Source organism: Rhinolophus hipposideros, assembly GCF_964194185.1.
Source record: "Rhinolophus hipposideros genome assembly, chromosome: 9".
Lineage (NCBI taxonomy): Eukaryota > Metazoa > Chordata > Mammalia > Chiroptera > Rhinolophidae > Rhinolophus > Rhinolophus hipposideros.
The window spans coordinates 8,814,724-8,837,863 of NC_138055.1; the positions used below are offsets into that span (position 1 = coordinate 8,814,724).

General features: G+C 49.1%; 1 protein-coding gene across 1 annotated transcript in view; it reads left to right on the forward strand.

Annotated features, from left to right (window-relative positions):
- BAIAP2L2 (BAR/IMD domain containing adaptor protein 2 like 2) overlaps nucleotides 1-23,019 on the forward strand; it is a 28,450-nt gene extending 5,431 nt beyond the window's left edge. The window contains exons 5-14 of the mRNA XM_081060248.1: nucleotides 8,512-8,583; nucleotides 8,797-8,913; nucleotides 10,077-10,223; nucleotides 17,711-17,863; nucleotides 18,191-18,329; nucleotides 18,495-18,729; nucleotides 20,915-21,241; nucleotides 21,539-21,746; nucleotides 22,305-22,348; nucleotides 22,546-23,019. Coding sequence (XP_080916374.1) covers nucleotides 8,512-8,583; nucleotides 8,797-8,913; nucleotides 10,077-10,223; nucleotides 17,711-17,863; nucleotides 18,191-18,329; nucleotides 18,495-18,729; nucleotides 20,915-21,241; nucleotides 21,539-21,746; nucleotides 22,305-22,348; nucleotides 22,546-22,621 — 1,518 coding nt within the window. The 3' untranslated portion in view covers nucleotides 22,622-23,019. The remainder of the gene's footprint in view (nucleotides 1-8,511; nucleotides 8,584-8,796; nucleotides 8,914-10,076; nucleotides 10,224-17,710; nucleotides 17,864-18,190; nucleotides 18,330-18,494; nucleotides 18,730-20,914; nucleotides 21,242-21,538; nucleotides 21,747-22,304; nucleotides 22,349-22,545) is intronic.
- Nucleotides 23,020-23,140: the final 121 nt, after the last annotated feature.

Here is a 23,140-nt window from a genome sequence, read left to right on the forward strand (position 1 = left end):
TGCACACGGGTAGTTGCAAAATGCTGCTATTCCGCTGCCCTTTCACTTATTAACTGGAATAGTTCTAGAGGAGTCGCCTGTTCTTATCTGCTATTTGTTACCCAGTGGCATGTTTCATCCGGGAAAGGCAGGATAAAGGCTTATGCTCTCCCTTTACTTATCCTGTCGTCCTCTGAATGTGACCAAATGGCTGTATTTGTTTTTTTAACTAGCATCATTATTGGAATATGTTTTAGTATCATCAGTATCCTAGATTTAAACAGACTTCATGGGTTTCAATCCTTTGCAATTATTACCGTTATTTGCAGTTGAAAATGTCCCCTCTTTGGCCAGTAGGACCCTCTTCATCTGACTCCTGAGTCCCTTTCAAATGACCCGAGTAGTTCTGACAGCTCCTTCCTATCTAGTCCTCCAAGATGGTCCATCTTCCTCTGGTACTTTTGCTGCTCTAGACATGGAATCAGCCATCTCTCCATGAAGCCCTGTTTTTATTTTCTGTGTTTAGTGGGAAGTGCCCATAATCTGGGCACTGAGGGTGTTCATTGTTCTTAGGCCTTCCCAGTGGCCAGTACTGTACGTACATGCGTACAGACATGTGTTTATGTATATGTCATATACAGAGGGTGCCACAAAATATAGACACATTTTAAGAAAGGAAAAAACGATGAGAATTGTAATACTCAATATATACCAATAACAAGCGATGAATACAAGTCACGTTTGACTTCTGCAGTTACAAGAGGTGCTCAGAGTGGTTACCATCAGCGTCCAGACACTTCTGATTATGGTGAACTACTGCTTGAGCAACATTGACCAAAGTGTCCACTTGTGTACATTTTTTGGCACCCCCGATATATGCATTATATACACATAGATACATACAATCTAGATATATGACTATATATATGTATATGTAGAGAGAGAGAGAGAGAGAGAGAGAGAGAGAGAGAGAAAATACTTCATAAGTTTGTATTGACACTGCCATTTCAAATTCAACACCACAGGATTTTTACTTCACCTCTTCCATATGACCAATATCTTCTTTGTTCCACATCAAGAATCCTGATACTCAAAATTACAGAAGTGAAATAATGAGAATATCCCGTAATTACCATTTGCTTTACGTCCCATTGCACACACAACAGTTTCCGAATGACGGATCACTTACTAACTACCACCACCAATAGGGTTTCTAAAAACAGTTCAGATTTGGTTTGCATCTGCTTTCCCCATTCTTGTTTCACTTTTAAAGTCTTTGTCCTGTTTCTACTTGGTCAGAGCATAGAGCCGTTACACTCCCTGCTGCCTCCCTTTGGCCCTCATTGACTTTTGTTTAAAGTAGCTGCATATTTAATGTTCACCCACAATCCTATGTCAGTGTCTCGCTTGTCATTTTGGTTGTCTGAAGCTTGTTCTCTAATAGTCCCCACAAGAAGGGCTCATGTGAACAATGTTCTCTGAGTTCTGACATGGTGATAATAATTTGTTCCTATAAAGGCAGTTTTGTTGGATACAAAATCCTTTGGGGGACTTTCTTTTCCTCCCTTCCTTCCTCCCTCCCTTCCTTCTTTCTTTCCTGTCTCTCTCCCTCCTTTCTTTCTCTTTCTTTCATTTCTGATTATCTTAAATATGTTTTCCTTCTAACATAGAACATAAAACATTGCTAATGAAAAGTCTGATTATCTACTTTTTCCATTATAAATGACTTGCTTATTTTGGCTAGATGCCCAAAAACCTTTTTTCTTTCTTTCTTTTTCTTGAGTCTAATAATTTTTCTAGACTATGTCTTGGTATTGGTCAGTCTGTGTCAATATTCTCAGTTATGGGGTGTACTCTTTCCATATGTAGTTTCAAATATATATATTTTAGTATCAGGAAAAGTTGTTGTAAATTACAGGTTTTAGATTTTTTTTGGTTTCCTATTTTTGCATTTTTTCTTCAGGAACTCCTATTACCTGTACATTAAATTTCCATAGCCTATTTTCAATATCTGTTTCTTCCTCTTGGATAGTTTTACTTTTTTCTTCATTTTTTTCTCCTAAAAAAATATGATGATTTACTACCTGGAGTGAGAATGGAACCCATAATAGGATCGCTATCATAGATACGTAGATACAGATAGACATATAGACATATAAGTACATAGATTATAAATATAGACATATCAGCTTTACTAAGATACAATTCACATACCATAAAATTCACCCTTTCAAAGGGTATGATTCAGAGGTTTTTAGTATACTCACAGACTTTTAAAACTATCCCCGCTATCTAATTTTAGAACATTTTTATCACCCTCACTCCAAAAATAATTCTCCCTATTTCTTTGTTTCTTTTTTATTTATTTTTTTCTTTTTACTTTCTATTTCTCTTCAGATATTTTTTACTGTGTTTATTACTTTTGTATTCCATATAGTTTTGCCGTCATTACTAAACTTATGTTGTTTTCTTCTTACATTTCTAATTCCTTCCCAAATTCTGTCACCTCATTTCTGAATTTTTCTAATTCATATCCATGTTCTTCTCCTGTCTTGTATTATTTTCTTAATGTCTTTTAGTTCACTTCTAAACCGTAGGTTACAGTTTTCTTCTGTTTTGTGGGCCTATCCTTCTGATGTGGTTTCACGGTATGAATGTCATTCTGTTATTTATTCTCTTTTTTCTCCTAAAAACTTTCTATTGGATTTAACTTCAAAGGTTTTCTGGTACTCATTTTTATGTGAAATTAGTTTTTATCAAGGTAAAATTTACATACAATAAAATGCACAGTCAGGATTGTCGAGTTTGATGAGTTTTGACAACTGTATACACCATGTAACCACCATGGTAAACAAGATTTAGAACACTTCCATCAGCCCAGAAAGTTCCATTGTGTCCCTTTCCTGTCAATCCCACCCCAGAAGCAACCACTTTCTGATCTCTGTCTCTCGAGACAGATTTTGCCTGTTCTAGAACTTCATACCAATGGAATTGTACACTATGTATTTCTTTGTGTCCTGCTTCCCCCACTCAGTGTGATGTCTGTAAGATGAACTCACTCTGTTGCATGTATAATGCTTTGTTTCTTTTGTTTCTTTGTTTGTTTTCTTTTTCTTTTTTTAATTAAAGTTTATTGGGGTGACAATTGTTAGTAAAGTTAACATAGGTTTCAGGTGTACAATTCTGTATTACATTATCTATATCTCACATTGTGTGCTCACCACCCAGAGTCAGTTCCTTTTCCATCACCATATATTAGATCAATGCTTTGTTTTGTTTGATTTCTGTGTATTCCATTGTATGAGTCTACCACAATTTGTTTATCCATTTTACTGTTGATGGTCCTTTGGATTGCTTCCAGTTTGGGGCTCTTAAGAATAAGGTTGCTGTGAACATTCTCGCAGAGTTTTCCTTGTGGATATGTTTTCATTTCTCTTAGGTAAATACCTAGGAGTGGAAATTATAGGTCATAGGGTTGACATATAATTAGCTTTATAAGAAACTGCAAAAGTTTTCCAAAGTTCTTTTTTTTTCCCTCAAAGTTATTGTACTATCCTGCACTCCCACTAGCAATGCATGAAAGCTACTGTTAGGTTACGTCCGTGCCAAGGTTCAATGCTGCCTGTCTTTTTTATTCTAGCCATTTTAATGGGTATGGAATGGTACCTCACTGTGGTTATATTTTGCATATCCCGATGACTAATGGCTTTTAATGGGCTTGTGGACATTTGTAATACTTCCTTCATGAGGTGTTTGTTTAGTCTTTTGGCCATTTTTTGTTAGGTTACAGTCATTATTGACTTTTAGAAGATTTTTCTATAGTTAAGACATGAGTTCTTTGTCAGATGTGTATATGGTGAATGCTTTTCCCAATTTGTAGCCTGTCTATTCATTCTCTTAATAGTTTCTTTGATGAGCAGACATTTTGAAATTTTTGAAGCGTAATATGGCCATTTAAAAAAATAGTTTGTACTTGAGTCCTACCCAAGAAATCTTTGCCTACCACCATGGCAAAGATATTCTCCTAAGTTTTCTTGGAGAAGCTCTACATTATGGGCTTTATTTGTGTCTATGATCCATCTCAGATTTATTTTTGTGTATGAAGTGAGAGGGAGTTAGGGTTCATTTTCCCCTGTACAGATAATTCAGTTGTTCTAGCACCATTTTAAAAAGACTTTCCTTTCCCTATTTAATTGACTTGGTGTCTTGGTCAAAAACTGATTTGTCATCTATGTGTGGGTCTATTTCTGAACTTTCTACTTGGATCCATTGATATATTTGTCTATCCTCATACCAATCCCACACTGTATTCATTACTATAACTTTATAGTGAGTCTTGAAATTAAGTAGTCTTAAGAATTCTGTTCTTTTTCAAAATTGTTTAGTCCATTCAAGATCCTTTGCATTTCCATATAAATTATAGAATCAGCTTGTCAATTTCCCTAAGAAAGCCTGTTGGGGTTTTGCTAGGGATTGCATTAATCTGTAAATCAATGGTCATCTTAAAAATATCGAGTCTCCTTATCCATGAACATAATATACCTCTCTGTTTATTTCTCATAGCAATGTTTTGACATTTTCAGTGTAACAGTCTTGCACATCTTTTGATAGATTTATTTCTAAGTATCTGATGTTTTTTGAAGCCATTTGTAAATGGCATTTTAAAATTTCCTTTCCCACTTGTTCATTGTTTGACTTATATTTTCGTAGGATCACTCTGGCTCCTGTACTAAGAATAAAATACCAACAGTCGAGGGAAAAAGCAGAAGCAGGAATAGCAGTTAGGAGGCTCTTGCAGTAATCTAGGAAATGGGTGATGTGGCTGGGAAAGGATGGCAGCAGTGGTGGTGTTGAGAAGGGATTGAATGTAGAACCAATAAGATTTTCTGATGGATTGGATGTCAGTTGCAAAAGAAAGAGAAAAGTCAAGATAACGCCAAAGTTTTAGCCTGATGAACTGGGAGGGTGGAGTTGCCATTAGCTGAGGCAGGAAAAATTGAGTGTAGAGCAGTTTGGCTTGAGGGGAGAGATCAGGGGCTTCCTTTTACACATGGTACATCTGAGATGATTATCAGAAAACCGATCAGAGAAGTGGAATCATCAGTTATATGTATGAGACCAGAGTTTGGGGGAGGGGTCTGGGCTGGGATGTGCAGGTGGGAGTTGTGAGCATACGGACTGCATGAGTTCACCCAGGGAGTACGGGTAGATAAGGAAGGGAAGAGGCCCGAGACCTGAGCCTTGGGTCAACCCAACCTTCAAGAACCAGGGGCATGAGAGAGAATAAGCAAAGGGCATAGAAGAAGCAGCTAGGGGTGGTGTGAGGAAAACCAGGAGAGGATGCTGGGCTAAAGCTAAGGGAGAAGGTGTTTCAGGAGGAGGGAGTGATCAACCATGTTGAATGATGACTACAGGATAAGAGGGATGAGTCCGGAGAATTGATTTAGAAACAGGGAGTCTCAGTGACTTCGGCAAAAACATTTCAGATAAGGGCCGGCCGGTCGCTCAGGTGGTTAGAGCTCCATGCTCCTAACTCCGAAGGCTGCTGGTTCGATTCCCACATGGGCCAGTGGGCTCTCAACCACAAGGGTGCCAGTTCAATTCCTCGAGTCCCGCAAGGGATGGAGGGCTATGCCCCCTGCAACTAAGATTGAACACGGCACCTTGAGCAGAGCTGCCTCCCGGATGGCTCAGTTGGTTGGAGCGCATCTTCTCAACCACAAGGTTGCAGGTTTGACTCCCACAAGGGATGGTGGGCTGCACCCCCTGCAACTAGAAAAAATAGCAACTGGACCTGGAGCTGAGCTGCGCCCTCCACAACTAAGACTGAAAGGACAACAACTTGACTTGGAAAAAGAAGTCCTGGAAGTACACACTGTTCCCCAATAAAGTCCTGTTAAAAAAACAACAACAACATTTTAGTTAGTGTGATGGAGCGTAGCCTGACTGGAGGGGATTCAAGAGCAAATGAGAGGACAGGAGCTGGAGTCAGCTCACAGAAACAATTCTTTCAAGGGGCTAGTTTTGGCAGAGGGATTTCTTGAGATGCTGGAGGAACTCAATACATGGAGCTTACAGTGCATGTTTTCCACGGTGGGGCTGCCCTCAGCTGAGGGCCTTACGGGCCTCACTAATGAAGTGTGTGCGCGGAGGGGGTAGCAGGGGAGGGCAGTCTGTGTCGTGACCTGCTAGGAGTTCCTCAGCCTGCCTGGGGTTGGTGACTTCCTTATTCCAGAAGCCACCTGCTAATTATAGACGGTCCTCTCGTTTCCCCACAGCAAGAGCTCAAAATCCACTTCAGGTATCAATCTTGTAATAGAGCTATTTCTGTAGGAGCTTGAGGAGGACTTTCCATGAACCCAGCGGTGGCTGGGTTCCATCTGATTGGGACATCCTGGGTCTGTGTCCTCTGCCCATTGGCAAGCGTGGCAGTGGGAAGAATTACCATCCTGCTGTCCTCTCAGTTCACATGACTAGAAGCAGAAGAAGTGATATCGTACGCATGGGAGGTGGCTTCTTCAGAAGCTGTTTCCGGGGGCAAGAGAAGTGGGATAGGGGAAACAGAATTAAGAAGAAGAGAGAAATCTCCCAGCTTGTCTGCTGTCAGTATTTTAAGGACATTTTAAAAGAGCTCCTGCACACAGGCCTCCCTGGGGAGACAGCTCCCAGGGCTCTCTGCTGGGGACAGGTTGTCACCACCGCCTCCCATGCCCTCCCTCGTGACACCCCCACGTCCTCCTGCGTCATCTCAGCATTGCAGTAATTAAGGCATTATCCGCATGTCCATTCTGTTGGTTTTGTGCATTTAAAATGTTTTCTGGGGCCTTCTGTGCATTCCAATTCGTCTCTCCAGGCACCATTCTCTACCTTTATTTGTTACAAAGTCACCTGGGTTTTGAGGGTCTGCCCCAGCCCGCATCTCCCATGAGCCCTGTTGTTTCTATTGGGCAATTTTGTAGGCTGTGGGGATTTTCAGAAGCACACGGTCTGTGTTTCAGCAGAAATCCTGGACTGTCTCTTCAGTGGGAGGCAGGGCTTGGGGGCGGGGGTGGCGCCTAGGAGGCCCTTGCTGGGAGGCCCCACGGATGGGAAGCCTCATTTCCTACTGGATCCAGCAGAAAAGAGCCCCCGTGGGACAGAAATGTGGGCTCAGCACAGCTCATAACACTACACCCCCTCCCTGACCCCCCCTACATACTCACATACACCGTGGCAGCCACAGCTCAGGGGTTCAGGGCATGGCCAGTTCTGGGGAGACCAACTCGAACTCCCTTACAGACCAGCAGTTACCAAGGCTTCAGAAACAATTGTGGGAGAAAAACTTACAGTTCAGAACTTTTATAATTTACTATTTTTTTCCTGCACACGGAGAGGAAATTGCCAGCATTCCTTTTCTGGGAAATGCTCTATCCCGAGGGACAGAGCTCCCCCAGCACAGCATGGGGACCCCCAGGGCAGGAGGCTGGATCCAAGGAGGGTTCTTGAGCAGGGGCTGCCTCGGGGCCACAGGCTGTGCAGACAGAGAAGGCTGAGCAGAGGTGGAAGGGTCCCCAGAGGGGAGGGGCAGTGGGATGACAGATGCTCCTCTGTGCTCCCCGTGCTGCTGGAAGGATTTAGGTCCAACACCCCAACAACGCAGAGTGACCCAGGAACGCGGAACACTGATGGGGGACGCAAGGGGAATGTTACAGGTGACCAGTGAGGCCCACAGAATCAAAGCTAATTGGGTTCATAGGGCTGGAGCTTAGAGAGCAGCTGGCCAAGCCTTTCCTGTTTCAGGTGGGGAAACTGAGGCCCAGTGATGGGTAGCAGCTTGTCCAAAGTCACAGAGAAAATTGCAGACAGAATCAGAACTAGGGCATAGTGCTGAGAGTGAACCCGGTAGCCTTCCTGGTCACGCAGGTGGTCAGCAGCCTCCTTCTCACCTGTCACTGGAAATCTGACCCCCACCGCCAAGGCCTGAACAGTCCTGAGTGCTTTCATGGGCCCAGCCCTGCCCACATGCAGAGGACACAGAGATGGGTCAGATTTGGTTCATGCCCACAGCGCTCACTGCTCATACCAAGGGGCTGAACACGCCCACTGCGAAATTCCGTCCTTTGGCTGGAGAAATGAACAGTGAACAAATGTGTACGCATTCCAGAAACAAAATGATTGAGCGATGGATTCTGCCTGGGGAAGTCAGGAAGGCTGCCCTGCAGAGGGGGCAGGGAAGCTGGGTTTTGAAGATTGGTAGGAAGTTCCAGGCACAGGGAGCAGCATCAGCAAAGCCCTGACCAAGACCAAGACTAAGAACCAGGAGCTGTTGACACATTTATCAAGGGTGTTTCGAGCAACGTACTTCACTAAATGTTTTGCATATTTAACGACTCAATCTTTCCTCCAACCAGGTGCTCTTATTATGCCCATTTCTCTGACGATTGGTGTGTTAGGAGCACAGTGGGCAATGTATCTGAATGGCCAGTGCAAGGGATGCTGGGACCTGGGGTTGGCAGGGCCGCCCAGATCACCCCCGCCTTGCACTCCACACAGGTGCAGACATTCCACGGAGACCTGCTGCAGCACATGGAGAAGAACACAAAGCTGGACATGCAGTTCATCAAAGTGAGTCTGGCTGCCCCACCTCGGCCCCCTGCCCATCACAGGCAAACCACCTCTTCCCATTTGATAGATGGGCACATTGAGGTCCATGCTGGCCCCAGATTATACGTGTTCCCAGCTGAGCCCCCTGGCTCCTGTCCAGTGCTCTGACTCATGGGCCAGGTGCCTTGAACTCTTTGACGTGGGGGTCTCCCTCCTCTCTCCACCCCACCCAAGGACAGCCGTCAGCACTATGAAATCGAGTACCGCCACCGAGCCGCCAACCTGGAGAAGTGCATGTCTGATCTGTGGCGCATGGAGCGAAAGAGGGACAAGAATGTGCGGGAGATGAAGGTACAAGAGCTGGAGGCAACGCTGGGCTCTGGGGGGACCCTGTAACACCCTCCTGAACTCCCCCACCAAGCACCAGCCCAGCTCCAGGGGTATAGCTTGCCCCACCCTCTGTGGTGAGCACAGCTGGAGAGGTCAGCCAGCCCCATTAGTGGTTGTAGGGACACCCTCAGCTCTGCATCCTGTCCTGTCACTTCCTGCCCTCCCCAGGTGCCTCAGGCCTTCTCCAAAACCCTGGCACCCCTCTCACTTCTCCTACTTCACCTAAGGCCATCAGTCATGCAGCAAAGGTGTAATCCAGCAGCAGCCCCACCATCCTCCCCCTCCCTCCTGCCCAGGCAGAGGTTTGTGCCCCCTGGCTAAGGCCAGCCCTCCTCCTGAACCCCTCCTCCCCACCCCTGGCCTCTATCCACAAGGCCTCCATCCCCCTCCCTGCCCCCTCCTCTGGCTCCTTTAATAAGCTCATCTCTCTTCAAAATCTTCCCTCCCAAGTAGGGGATTGTTATTGTTTTTTTGGGTTTTTTAAAAAGATTTTATTGGGGAAGGGGAACAGGATTTTATTAGGGAAAGAGAACAGTGTGTATTTCCAGGACATTTTATTGGGGAACAGTGTGTTTTTCCCAGGACCCATCAGCTCCATCCAAGTCAAGTTGTTGTCCTCTCAATCTTAGTTATGGAGGGCGCAGCTCAGCTCCAGGTCCAGTTGCCGTTGTTAGTTGCTGGGGGCGCAGCCCACCATCCCTTGTGGGAGTCGAACCTGGCAACCTTGTGGTTGGGAGGACACACTCCAACCAACTGAGCCACCTGTCAGCTCCTAAGTAGGGGGTTGTTAATCAACTCATTGGAACTTTCATCAATCCAACCTCCCTGTGCCCCACCTCTGTGCTGGGCCCTGAGATAGCTGCTAGGGCAGATGGATGGCTCAGAAGCCAGCCCTGCCTGTGAGAAACACCTGAGCCAGGGGGTCGCAAAGCCCAGGCTCATGAGGATAAGGATGCCCAGGAGATGGCAGGCCTGAGAGCTGGGATGGGCCGGGTGCTCAGGGGAGGCTTCTTCGGAGGAGGCTGCTAGGTCAGGAAGGGCTGGAGCCTTTGGACAGCTGGCACCTGTGGTGGGTAGGATGAGGCACTTACCCCTGCCTCCAGCCAGAAGCCCCTTTTCTCCAGGAGAGCGTGAACCGGCTGCATGCGCAGATGCAGGCCTTTGTGTCGGAGAGTCAGAGGGCCGCTGAACTGGAAGAGAAGCGGCGCTATCGTTTCCTGGCGGAGAAGCACCTGCTACTTTCCAATACCTTCCTACAGTTTTTTGGCCGGGTGAGCTGGGGCCAGGGGATAGTGAATGGAGCTCTTCTAGGGACTGTGCTCTCTGCCAGCTGGGTGCACCCAGGATGTTCCTTCCCTTCCACCCCTTTCCCTCTATTGTTTTTATTTACTCTATTTTTTTGTGTATTCATTTCTGTGTTTATTCGTATCATCAGATATTCATTTATTCATCCATGGTTTGTTTATTCACATAATCATTCACTAATCCATGCATTTATTCAGTCACATGGGAACTATCTATTTTTTCATTCCTGCTTGCGTATACTCACCGGTCACAAATTCATTAACTTGTAGGTTCAGTTATTGTCTACTAATTTTATCATATTATTTATATTTTCTATGCTCTTGCTTTGTTCTATCTGCTGGACCAATCGGAAATTTTCATTTCTCATTGGATTTCTAATGGACTTTGCTTTCTGTATTTAGCTGCCATGTTGTTTAGTGCTGTTGGTTTTTGAGTATTTTACGTTTTCTGCAAATATTGCCATTTATGTACTTAATGTCTCTCATAATCCAGTCTGATGCTTTTAATTCCACTTTGAGATTAATATTGACCTTCCCACATGCTCTTCTCTTGTCTCTTTGTTTTATTTTATTTATTTATTTATGTACTTATTTACTTATTTACTTTTTTTATCTTTTTTTAAATCTCTCGGTTTTAAATGTTTTCTGTTACTAAGATATAGCTCAGTTTTTTATTTTTGACCAGTTTGGCAGTCTGTGCCTTCTAAAAGAGGAATTCAGTCCATTCCATTTAACCTAACAACTGATATGCCTGTTTTATTCTTTTTGGATAATTTGATTTAACTGTATTTACTTTGTCATTTCCTTTTTTTTCCTTCTGTTCTTATTCTTGTCAATTTGGTTGAGTTACGATACATTCCCTTTCCCCCTTTATTAATTTGGAAATTCAACTGTTCTTTTCACCTCTACCTGTGATAATCTAATTTTATGATCCCCCATAATCACATGTATTCATCTTTTCTTTTTAAATACTGACCACCCCCCACACACACTACTCGGTCCATTGCTCCCCCCAACCCCATAAGATGAGACCTTCAGAAGGATTTTCCTGCCCTTCCTGGTACTCTAAAATGAGGCCTTTGGAAAGGTTTTACTCCTCCCTTCATCCTCCCTGACCCCCACCTCTTGGTTTTGCCAAGAAAATTCAGGACTTTTAGTTCCAAACTCTCACTAGTTATTTCTTTGCATCATGGCCCTTCTATTCCATGAACCTTTACTTATATTACATACTTGCCACTGCCCAGTGCACTATCATCCACTAATATTTCACATACATATAATCAGATACACTGCTCACCGCTACTTCCACTCCTTTTTATATCCCACTGTCTTGAGGTTTCTGTTTTAATTGATTACTGTGGCTAGAGAACTTTCAAGAGTATTTTCTGCAGATACACCGCCTGAATCCTTGCATATCTGCAAATGTCTTGCTTTTACCCTGACTTGTGAGTGGCATACAAGCCGACTGCAGAATTCCAGAGTCACAGGCCTTTTTTCTTACGGTCCAAGATGATGTTCTCCTGTTTCTATGCTCCGTGTTATAGGTGCTAAGTTGGGTCCTGATCTGTCTCCTTTCCTTGTAAGTAACTGGCTCTTTCTCTGTGGATGCTTGGAGATTTTCTTTGTGTCCTTGGGACTCGGGAACTTGTCCATGCACCACCTAAGAGAGTGCGTCGGTGCCCTTTTTCTGTCTGCAGGCTCACGTCTCCTTTCATAGCATGAGAGCTGTTTCCTCTTCTGTTTCTTCAATTAGTATTATGTCTCTGCCATCCTTTTTCTCATTCTGGAACTCCAATCATTTGGGCCTCTACATCTATGACCATGTCTATTTCACTTATTTTTGCTCCGTATTTTGAGATATTTCTCCCTTGACTTGTCAGGCCACCAACTCTGTTCTCAATGGGACTGTTTTCTCTTTTAGTTCACCGGTTCAATTTTAAACCTTAAAATTGTGCTCTGTCTGCATAAGAAGGTCTTTGTTATGCAGCAAGTACTCATGAAGTTCTTGTTACCCACTTCTCCCAGCTGCCTGGGTGGTCTGCTGGGTTCTCCTCCCTGACCACTGGGTCCTCTTAGATGCCTTGTTTTATTCCTACGCCTCCTCGTGGTGCTGTCGTTTCTCTGGGCTGAGTTGAACTACAAGGACTCAGGTGGTGGTGCTGGCAAATGTCGGGGTGGGGGAGTGGAGCAATCTCTACCCCAGTGGGACCCATTCTGCCTCAGGTCTTTCTGTTGCAAGCATGAGCTCTTGCTAGCCTCAGGGATAGAGATTAATGTAGCCTACTCAAGTGGAGAACCACTGCAGACAAGGCTGCTAGGGAAGGTTGTGCCGGTTGTGCACTGCACAATCATGCCTGGTTCAGAGGAAGGGCTGTGCTCTGCTTTCCAAGCTGAACATGCTGGTGCAGACTGTGTTTGCCTGGAGAAAGGAGCACCTTTTTCTTTGCATAAAGAGGTCATCCTCTCACTGGGCTCTGTCCATCCAGAGGGGACATCTGTCTCTAAATTACAAAGAGGTACCTTGTTCATTACCAGCAGCCCAGTGAACCCCTGGAACTCAGGAAAGCCGGCAGCCCCTCCCAGGACACACCCAGGAGGGACACTCGGCGTTGCCTCCCTGGGCTGTGCCACTCTGGCCCCCGAGTCCTAGTCCTTGCTTGGCCTCTCAGCTGCCAGTCCTCAGGTCCCTGCCAGCCCAGCAGCGGTCAAACTCGTGTCCTGCTCTCTTCTGTAAAGGTCTAACAGGGGCCAAAGCCTCATAATTGCTCTCCTGGCATGTGGAGTTGCCTGCCTGCCTGGCCTGGCCTGGCCTGGCCTAGCTGTTGACCCCTCCAGAAAGAGGGCTGATGGGATCTGCAGCACGAGGTGCCAGGGACGTTGGGACACCATCTTGGCACCATTCCCTCATATGCATAAAGTGACGACTTTGTCCCTGCATTTTTCCAATGGCAATCATTCATTCATTCACTAATTTAACAAATATGTTTGGAGCCCATATGATGTGCCACACTCTGGCTCTCTTTTGCACCTGAGAGAGCGCACAGGTCCCTGACCCACCCAGGCAGCCAACCTCTCCTCCCTGATGCCACAAACATGGGCTCCTCTGCCCCTCCCCCGCCACATTGCTCTTTCCGTTACTTCCTATTTCTTTGTTTTCTTATTTAGTGTTCATTCTGATTTCTTTGTATTCCTGTTCAATTTCCCAACCACTGAACTCTGGCTGCAAATTCCAGCAAGTGATTTCATTTCTCTGAGCCTCAATGTAGTGATGGAGCCTGGAATCCCGTCCTCCTGACCCTGTGTTCATCCCTTCCAAGAAGAAAACCAAAGCCACCATTCAGGAGGCCCCTCTGCTTACAGCCAGCTGCCCCTAACTGCCAGCAGCAGACTCCTGCCTCCACACCTCAGGGGCCTTACACCTGCCAGCCCCCTCCCTGAGTCTCAGCATCTGAACCCAGGGGCCCCTGGTGTTGAGCAGAGGTGGGAGACACGGCTGATCTCTGGCTCCAGCTGACTTCCTCCCACTGTCACCACCACACCCAGCCCCAGGCCCATTCTTTCCCAGAGTGATCCTCTAAGGAGCTTATTCTTCTAAACAGCTTTATTGAGATATAATTCACACACCATGCAAGTCACCCATTTAAAGTGTACAATTCCATGGTTTTTAGTGTTAATATATTCAGAGTTGTGCATGCATTACTACGATCCAGCTTAGAACGTGTGCATTACCCCAAAAACAACACTACCTGTTCATAACGGTCATTCTCCAAACGTCCCATCGCTCCCGCTGCCCTAAGCAACCATTACTCTATTTTCTGTCTCCGTAAGATCTGCCGCTTCTGCACAGTTCATATAAATGGAATCGTACACGGCGTGGCCCTCAGTCACTGGCGTCTTTCACTGGGCGTCGTGGTTCTCCCATGTCGTAGCGGGTGTCAGCACGTCACTCCTTTTTATTGCCGAATAATACTCCATTGTCCGAATAGACCACATTGTCTTTATCCGTTCATTCATAGATGGACTCCTAGGTTGTTTCTACTTTTTGGCTATTATGAATAATGTTGCTACAGATAGCTGTGCAGTAGAACTTAGTTTGTGTGTGGACATGTTTTCATTCCTCAGGGGTACATAGGAATGGGATTGCTCGGTCATATGGTAACTCTGTCTAACTGTTTGAGGAGCTTCCAGACTCTTCCACAGTGGCTGCCCCATTTTACATTCCCTCTAGCGGTGTGAGGGTTTAATTCCTCTGCCTCCTTGTCAGCACTTGTTATTGTCATCTTGTTCATGACAGTCTTCCTAGTGGGTGTGACGTGGTATCTTGTTGTTTTGATTTGCGTTTGCTGGCCGGCTAATGATGCTGACCATCTTTTCATGTGTTTATTGGCTATTTCTGTATCTTCTTTGGAAGCAACTCTTTTCTGCCTATATCCTCAACTGTTAACCTCCAACGTTAAGAGGAGAGCTGACCCCTCCAGTGGCTGCGTCCTGCTGGGTGATCTCCCCTCAAGAGAGCACCGTGCATTGAGTGAGCCAGACTTCCCCTAAGTATGCGGGATTGGTAGCATGTTGTCTGACCCAGCTGGACTTTAGGACATACGAGATCTAACTCCTGAGATAGTTAAGCACACATATTTACCTGTTACTATATCTCTAAGCACGATGCACAAGATTTAGAAGAAGATTTAAAGAACTATAACTGCCTGGCTCCATAAGGTGTCCTCATCATCTCCATAATCAGTGCCTGCTTAGTCCAAATCTAGTCAATAACACGCCTTTCTACCTCACCCTTAGCTTCTCTGGGTTTGTTGCATTTGTGCAAGTCGCCCTCCAGGATAAATTTCTAGAAATGGAATTGGTGAGTCCAAGAATATAGGATTGGTTGTACCAGTTTACACTTCCACCAGCAATGTATGAGAGTGCCTGTTCTGTTTCCTTGACAACAGTGTGAGCAGAAATTTGGGTCTTTGCTAATCAGAAAGGTAAAAAATGGCATCTCACTGTCATTTTACTTGATACTTGTAAGTGATGTTGACATCTTTTCATGTTTCAGAGACATTTGATTTCCTTTACTGTGACATGTCAGTATCTTTTCCTTCATGTTTCTTATTAATTTGTAGGAGCTCTTTATATGTTCCTGAAATCAGCCCTTTCTTGGCAAATACTTTCCCTCTTTGCCATTTATCATTTGACTTTGTTTATTGTAGGTTTTGCCATATTAAAAAATTATTTTTATTTAGGGAAATCTATCAGCCTTTTCTTTTATAGCTTCTGGGGTTTGTATCATAGTTAGAATGGCTTTTCCACTCCATAAATGTTTTGAAAATTCTCCCGTGGTCTCTTCTACGGTTTGAGTGTTTCTTCCCAACCACTGGCTCCTGCCTGGCGGCAGGGCTGAGGGAAGACAGAGAAGCTGAGTGTTGTGTAGGCCGCCTTGGGGCTGTGGCCATTTCTCCTAGAACCCCCTTGCCCCTGGCAGTCACTCTCCACTGAATGTTCTCAAACTGGACCAAAACCCTTTTAAAAATACTGTACGCAGAACGTAATGGTCTCGCTCTGCTTACTGCCTCCAAAACAAGCTCACAAAGATATGTGGAGTTTTGTCATTGTGCTGTTTTGCTAATTATTTATGCAAGGCAAGGGGAGGATGTCCACCTAGTGACCAAGTGGATAAGAGGCTCTGAGCCATTCTGTTCTGTTCTGTTGTCTGAGCTCACTATGCGATTCTCAGCAGCTGGGCCAGGGAGAAGGGAGAAATCATTGAAAGGTGCAGTCCCAGGAGGCTTCCACTCCACTGCTTACCGGATGCGAGACCTTGAGCCAGTCATTAATGGCTCTGACCCTCAGCACCTATAAAATGGAGATCATAATTGCATCTACCTCCCAAGGCTATTGTGAGACTCAAGTAAGATAAAGCAAATAAAGCCCTTAACACTGGGCCTGGCACACAGTAAATGATCAACAAAGGGAAGCTTTTATTATGACTAAGGTGAGAGTCTTGAGCCTGGCCTTCGGGAAGGAGATGTTTGAATAGTTGAGGGAGAGCCCTTTATAACTGGAGAGTACAGTGTTTTGATTGTACGTGGGATTTAATTTATTGAGGTGATGAGTGACAACACGGAGAGGTTAATACCACTGAAACAAGTTTTATTACACATCACAGTCCCCAAGAGAAGGGGTCACGTCGTGCCACACAGGGCCACGTGGGGAAGCACCAGATGACAGTCAACAGGCAGGAGGGTGAAGGGAAAGTGTGGCGCAGACCTTTATTCTGGTTTCTGCGGAAGGAATGAGCAAAGATCGGCGAGTTTAAGCAAGTCTAAGACTGGCTGGTTTGCATCGTTTCAGTGAGCTCTGGGCTGTAGGGGTGGTGTTTAGTTGTCTGGTACCTGGCTCTGGTGTGATTTAGGGCAGGAGAAATATCGGCTTGATTGGTGTGAGTTAAAGGAAGTGGTTGGGGATATGGGTTTGGATTGGTTGGTTTGCATACAAAAGGCGTGCTCAGGGGCAAACTGTTTACTATCACTGGGAATTATTTAGGCCTGGGAGGGGCAGTGTCTCCAGGAATAGCAAGACTCTAGCATGTCAAAGCTCCATAAAACACACAAAATTAAACACATGAATACTACACACTGCAGGTCCACCATTGAAAGCCCTCCCACCTCGGAGTTGTTATGGACCGTATGGCCGGCTGCTGAATTTCCTGTCCTTGAAAGTATTCAAGCAGAATTAGATGCCCATGTGTTGGGCATACTAGAAAAGGGATGTTTGTGTAGATTACAGGGATGCACTGGGAAAACTGTATTTGAAAGCCCTGTTTTAGAACACGCCTCAAACTTACTTACACAGAAAATGTATTTATTACATGAGCTACTGGGAAGTTCAAGGGTTTCAGGTGTGGCAGGATCCAGGAGCAGACAAGATGTCATTGGAAATTTGCCATTCTCTGTTGCTTAGTTGTAGTTTCCTGTGTTGGCTTCACTACATCTATTTAGCAAACCCCGTGAGGTGAAAGAATATATTTTTCCAGATTGTTCCAGGGTGAGTACTGGGATTGGATTCTTTGGTCACAGTTTTTGGGTAAGTGCCATCCCTGAGTCCATCACTGTAGTCAGGAGGATGGAGCAACCTGAGTGGCCAGCCTGGGTTCTACTCCTACCCCTGTATGGGGCAGTGGGAGAACTCTGCCCAAAGCACACAGAGAGGGGGCAGGGGAAGCTCCTCAAGGAGAAAGGAGGGACCTTTGACAAAAGAGGGGGATGGTTGGACGTTGGACGGTGGGGGAACCCAAAGTGACAACACCATGTTCTTTAGCTCCTAACAGCTAGAAAATCCTTTCTTTCATCCTCAGCTTGCAGGGCCCAAGTCCCCAGGCCTAGGGTTCCCACTTTTGAGTTCCCAGGATTCTGAGGGCTGCTCAGATCTGGCTGACTCCTGTGTCCCCACCCCGCCAGGCTCGGGGGGTGCTCCAGAACCGCGTGCTGCTGTGGAAGGAGCAGTCGGAGGCCAGCCGCAGCCCGTCACGTGCCCATTCCCCTGGCCTGCTGGGCCCCGTGCTGGGGCCGCCCTACCCCTCGGGCCGCCTGACGCCCACCCGCTTGGACATGGTGAGGCCTTGGGCGCCCCCGCCGCTATTCGCGCCGCCACTCGCGCCCCCACCGCTTTCCGCGCCCCTGTTGCCCCCGGTACCCCCCGTGGGGCCCTGGGGCCTGAGGCCCCCCGCCTGGAGCCTCCTCCCACCCAGGGCTCCGATCTACGCAGCATCCCCCAGCTGGCCCTTCCGCCCCGGCGCGACCTCGGCGCCCCCTTGGTGGCTGGGCCGCAGGCCCTTGAACCCTTACGCCGACGGCTGGGACTGGGGGTGGGGGCTGGACTAGGGCGCCTCGGCCCCGCCCCTCCCCGCCCCACCCTCCCCTGCCCATCTCCCCTCGCAGCCCCAGAGGCCTCTGGGAGAGTTCAGCTCCCCCCGCAGCCGGCATGGCTCCGGCTCCTACGGCCCGGATCCCACCGAGGCGAGGTCCGCGTCCCAGCTGGAGCCAGACCGCCGGTCCCTGCCCCGGACGCCGTCTGCCTGTGAGTGTCCCCGGCGCTCGGAGCGCAGAGGGAGGGCCGGGGATACAGGAGGGGACCAGGGGTTCGGGAAAAGGATCGGAGGTTGCGCTGCAGCAGGAGGGATCAAGGGTAGACGCGAGGGAGAACTTCCCACCAACATGCCTCTGTGCTCTCCCGCCCCTGCAGCCTCACTCTACACCAGCACCCAGCGCTCGCGCTCCAACTCCTTCGGCGAGCGCCCGGGCGGCTCGGGCAGCGGGGGCAGCGGCAGCGGGGGCACCAGGAGGGTCCGCGCCCTCGTCTCCCACTCGGAGGGCGCCAACCACACGCTGCTGCGCTTCTCGGCCGGAGACGTCGTGGAGGTGCTGGTGCCAGAGGCCCAGAACGGCTGGCTCTATGGCAAGCTGGAGGGCTCCTCCACGTGAGTGGGAGCCCCGGGGCGTAGGGTGGGTTGGAAAGAGGCCCCCCGGGAGTCCTGAACTCCACCTCCGACTGAGACTTCCCTGAGGGAAGCTTCTTCTGTCTCCCTCATCCATTCAATGGGAGTGGGAAGAGCCTCCTTACCGAGTTCAGGATTTCGGCCTTTGAGAGGGTGGTAGAGGATGGGGAATGGGAAAGCCCTCTCACAAGGTTACAGAAACCTTACTGCTTGGGTACCTGCTGGGCACCTGACACTGTGAGGGAGCGGGCAGCTTCCCCTCTGTGCCCTGAGAGTCAGCCAGAGCTCTGATGGAGGGATGGATGGGGTGGGCCTCCCCAGGCCCGCACCCAGGCAGTGCTGGGAGCTTGCAGGCCAAGTGTGCTCTCCTCCTCACACTCATGCACAATGGGAATCCTTAAAGAACCTAAACCGGGGCAGTTTCTGACACCACAAGTGGAAGGGGGAGATGAGGAAGTACATTGTGGTCACCAGCAAGCCTGGAGGAGCGCAAGGGTTGGCAGACAACAGGGAAGTGTGCAGGGATCACTCCGCTGGGGGAAAAAGGGGAAGGTGGGAGTTTGCTGGAGCCAGGCAGTGGCCCCCACAGGGCTTTGTAGGCAGACTTGTGTGACCCCCTCCCACTCCTGCTAAGGGAGAAGGAATGAAGGAAGACAGGAATAGAGGCATGAATGAATGAATGCATAGATGGAGGAATCAGCAGGTACATGCGGGGGTGGCATACCGGTTAGTGGATGGTGGACAGAAGGGATTGTCCTGTGGGCGGTAGATGCAGCTCGTGTGAGCAGATAGGTAAGATGGGTGGATCAGTGGGGATCGAATGGGTGGTTGGGGGCACGGGAGGGGGCATGTGGGGTACATGCATGGGCTGATGGGTGATTGGAGAGGTATGTGAATGGGTTGTTAGGTGGCAGGGCAGGCCGGTGGGCAAGTGGTGATGGATGGATTAGTGGATACACAGTAAATCAGTGATCCATGGGTGGTTGCCCACATGGGTCATGGTTGAGTGAGTGCACGGACGCATGGGTGATGCTGGACAGGGTGATGCAGTTAGGCACAAGTGTACGCATAGATGGGTGGATGGCAGGTGACTACATGGAGCAGGAATGGAATGATGGGCCAGTGGGAGACACATGACTAACCACACGGATGGCAGAAACACCTGCTTTGCAGACCCATGTCAGAGGGCAGCAGGGTATCACCCCGAAAGTCCCTGCAACAGGAGTACCAAACTTCCTGGGCACCTGATGATAAAACCTTCTAACCGGTGCTCTCAAACCACATTCCTCGGACGTCATTCTTCTTTCTATGACTCACAGGTTAGGGAAAATGATGGCAAGTTTTACATCAGTAGGCACTTTATGGTGAAAGCAGAAGTAAGATGTACTGCAATGGTTTGATTCTGTCAGTTTGAGTTGAAATGGCCTCCAGTTCTACCTTTAGGTGAGAATGTTGTTGATTGGGTTTTGGATCGAAGGCGACTTTTTGGAGGACATTTTCCTAGATGTTCTGAAAGAAACTGATGGATTCTGTGGAGTCTGAAAAGGTTAAGAAACGTCGGTCATAGTGCGTCCCCCTCAACCTCGGCTGCTCTGAAGGTGTAGTAATGAGCCTCTGGCCAGACAGACTCCATGAGCAGGTGCCTGGGGTCTCCCGAACCAGAGGGCAGCAGCTGGGCTGAGAAGGAAAGAGCACAGGATTGGGAGTCAGGCACCCTGGGCTCAGGCGCCCCTTCCTCTGGACTCCTGCAGTTGCCTGTGATGTCCCCTCCCCCGTCCCCTTCACTGTCACCCTTCTAAACATCTCTTCAGGTGTCTGTCTCTCTGCCAGGCTGGGCCTGGCTCTCTGGGCCCTCATGCGGTGGGTGCTCAGTGAGCAGGAAATGAAGGGGTCACCGGTCACCGTAGGTCCCTGGACACACTGCTTTCCTGCTCAGACTTCCAGTTCCTCCTCTTAGGTGCCCTGCCCCTGGTGGGACATGAGGCTGGACCGGTGGCCTTGAATGCCACAACCTCCTCAAGGGATTAAATGAGTTACTCTCTGCAAAGCCCCTGGAGCAAGGCCCGCAGCAGCAGGGCCAGTGCTGTGTGCTTCTCTTAGACTTGGCGTTTGGGCCTCACTGTTGTTGAGCCTTTTGCTTATGGGACCGTCTGCTTCCGCCCCGCAGGAGTGGCTGGTTCCCCGAGGCCTATGTGAAGCCATTGGAGGTGCCCATGAACCCCATGAACGCCTTGAACCCCATGACCTCCATGAACCCCATGAACGCCTTGAACCCCGTGACCTCCATGAACTCCATGAACGCCTTGAACCCCGTGACCTCCATGAACTCCATGAACGCCTTGAACCCCGTGACCTCCATGAACCCCATGAATGCCTTGAGCCCCGTGACCTCCATGAACCCCATGAATGCCTTGAACCCCGTGACCTCCATGAACCCCTTGACCCCAGTGACCTCCATGAACCCCATGAGCCCTATGAATGAGCTACCTTCCAGGTACCTGAGTGGTCAGACATGGAGTAGGGGTGGGGACTCCAGTGGGGGTGGCCCTGCCCACTAGCGGGTACATCTGTGAGTTGCAGTCCTGAGTGGACCCAGCCCCCTCAGCCTCTGGAAAAGGGCGCCCCATCTCTCTACCATGAAGGTCATGGTGTCCAGCCCTCTGCTTCATCTCAGGACTGCCGTCAGGCCAGCAGGCTCCTCTCACACAGGTGCAGGGGCCCAGCAGATGGGGCTGAAGCAGCAGGACCTGACTCCTGGACCCCTTCCCTCCTCTCCTTTCTCTGGATTCAGGTCCTACCCGCTCCGGGGCAGCCATAGCCTGGATGACCTCCTGGACCGGCCAGGCAACTCCATAGCGTCCTCAGAGTACTGGGACGGCCAGTCCCGCTCCCGAACCCAGAGCCGGGTCCCAAGCCGGGCCCCCAGCCCCACTCCTACACCCTTGCCTGGCAGCCGCCGAGGTAGCATGGGCAGCATGGGCGTGGCCAGTGACGTCAAGGTGAGCCCCCTTCCCCCCAGTCTGTCCTCAACCCTGGGGTTGTCCAGGGGCAGGGAGACCGGAGACCAGGTAACCCTCTGCTTTGCCACTGAGTCTAGCAATGGGCCCCCCCACCCCAGCCTCACTCTGCCCACCTGTGCAGGGAGGGGTGCGATGGGCCTCTGAGTCTGGGGCTGCGGGTGAGGGGAGCATTTGTCTCAGGGACTGGAGCCCTAGGTGTCCTTCTGGGAGCACTGGAAAAGGCCTGTTCTTCCTGCCTCCCTAGGGGAGGCCAGACCAAGGTCCTGGGTCAGAGCCTGGGGGGAACCCTCGTGGTCCCCGCCATCTTATCCTGGGGGGCGGGGTTTAGCCCTGGAGATGGTCTGTGGCCCAGAGGCTTCTCAGGTCTGAAACCTGCAGAATTCTGGGCTTCAGAATACTGGAGCTGCGTTTCCCAGAAGCCTAGCCCTGCATCGGCTTCTGGGCCAGTCCTCTACTCGTCTGGAAGGGGGACAGGGAAGGACAGGGCCTCCTTGCTCTTTGGCCCAGAATCTAACCCTTCCTCCACCCCCAATGCAGAAGCTTATGTCCTGGGAGCAGCACCCCCCAGAGCTCTTCCCTCGGTGAGTCCTTGAGCCGGGGTCAGAGGGCACCGGGCTCAGTGCAGGGCTGCGGGGAGAGGCAAGATGGGGTGAGTGGAGGGGACCGGATAGGGGCAGGAGGCAGGGGTGGATACCTGGCTCAGGCGTCCAGTGCCTTCCCTGGATCCACAGACGGCTGACGACCTGGGTTCCTCTCACCCCAACCTCTCTCCCCACAGGGGCACAAACCCCTTTGCCACCGTAAAGCTGCGTCCCACTGTCACCAATGACCGCTCAGCGCCCCTTATCCGCTGAGGCGCCTTCCTCCATCGGGTCTGAGGTCGCCACCCCACCTGTCCAGGGTCTGCCCAGAGATGGTGGCAGCAGAAGTAGCAGTGGATCCAAGAAGCCGGGGCCCTGATGCTGGGGGTGACTGCCGTTCCCCAAACTGCACCCCCAGAATGAGCAGCTCCAAGGCACTGGTCTGGGGTCTGGGACCTTCAAACTAAAGCAGGCGGAATTGGGGGACAGAACCATTTCTTCCCCTCCAGGGGCCCCAGGACTCTCCCTGGGGGGCCTACCTCATGCCCCCAACCTCTTTCCCCCTTCTCCAACCCAGTGGGGAGGAGCCCCTTACACCCCCCCTCCTCTGCCCCGCACATGTCCCCATTTAACTTTTGTACACAGTGAGAAATAAAGCAAGTGGACATGGCAATGGGACTGGGGGTGTCTGATTTGGGGGTCCGGGAAGGGGTTGGGGAAGAGACCTCCCACTAGAGAATGGGGTCCAGGAGGTCCTGAGGACCAGTGGTAGTTGCTTGGGAGACCTCGCTC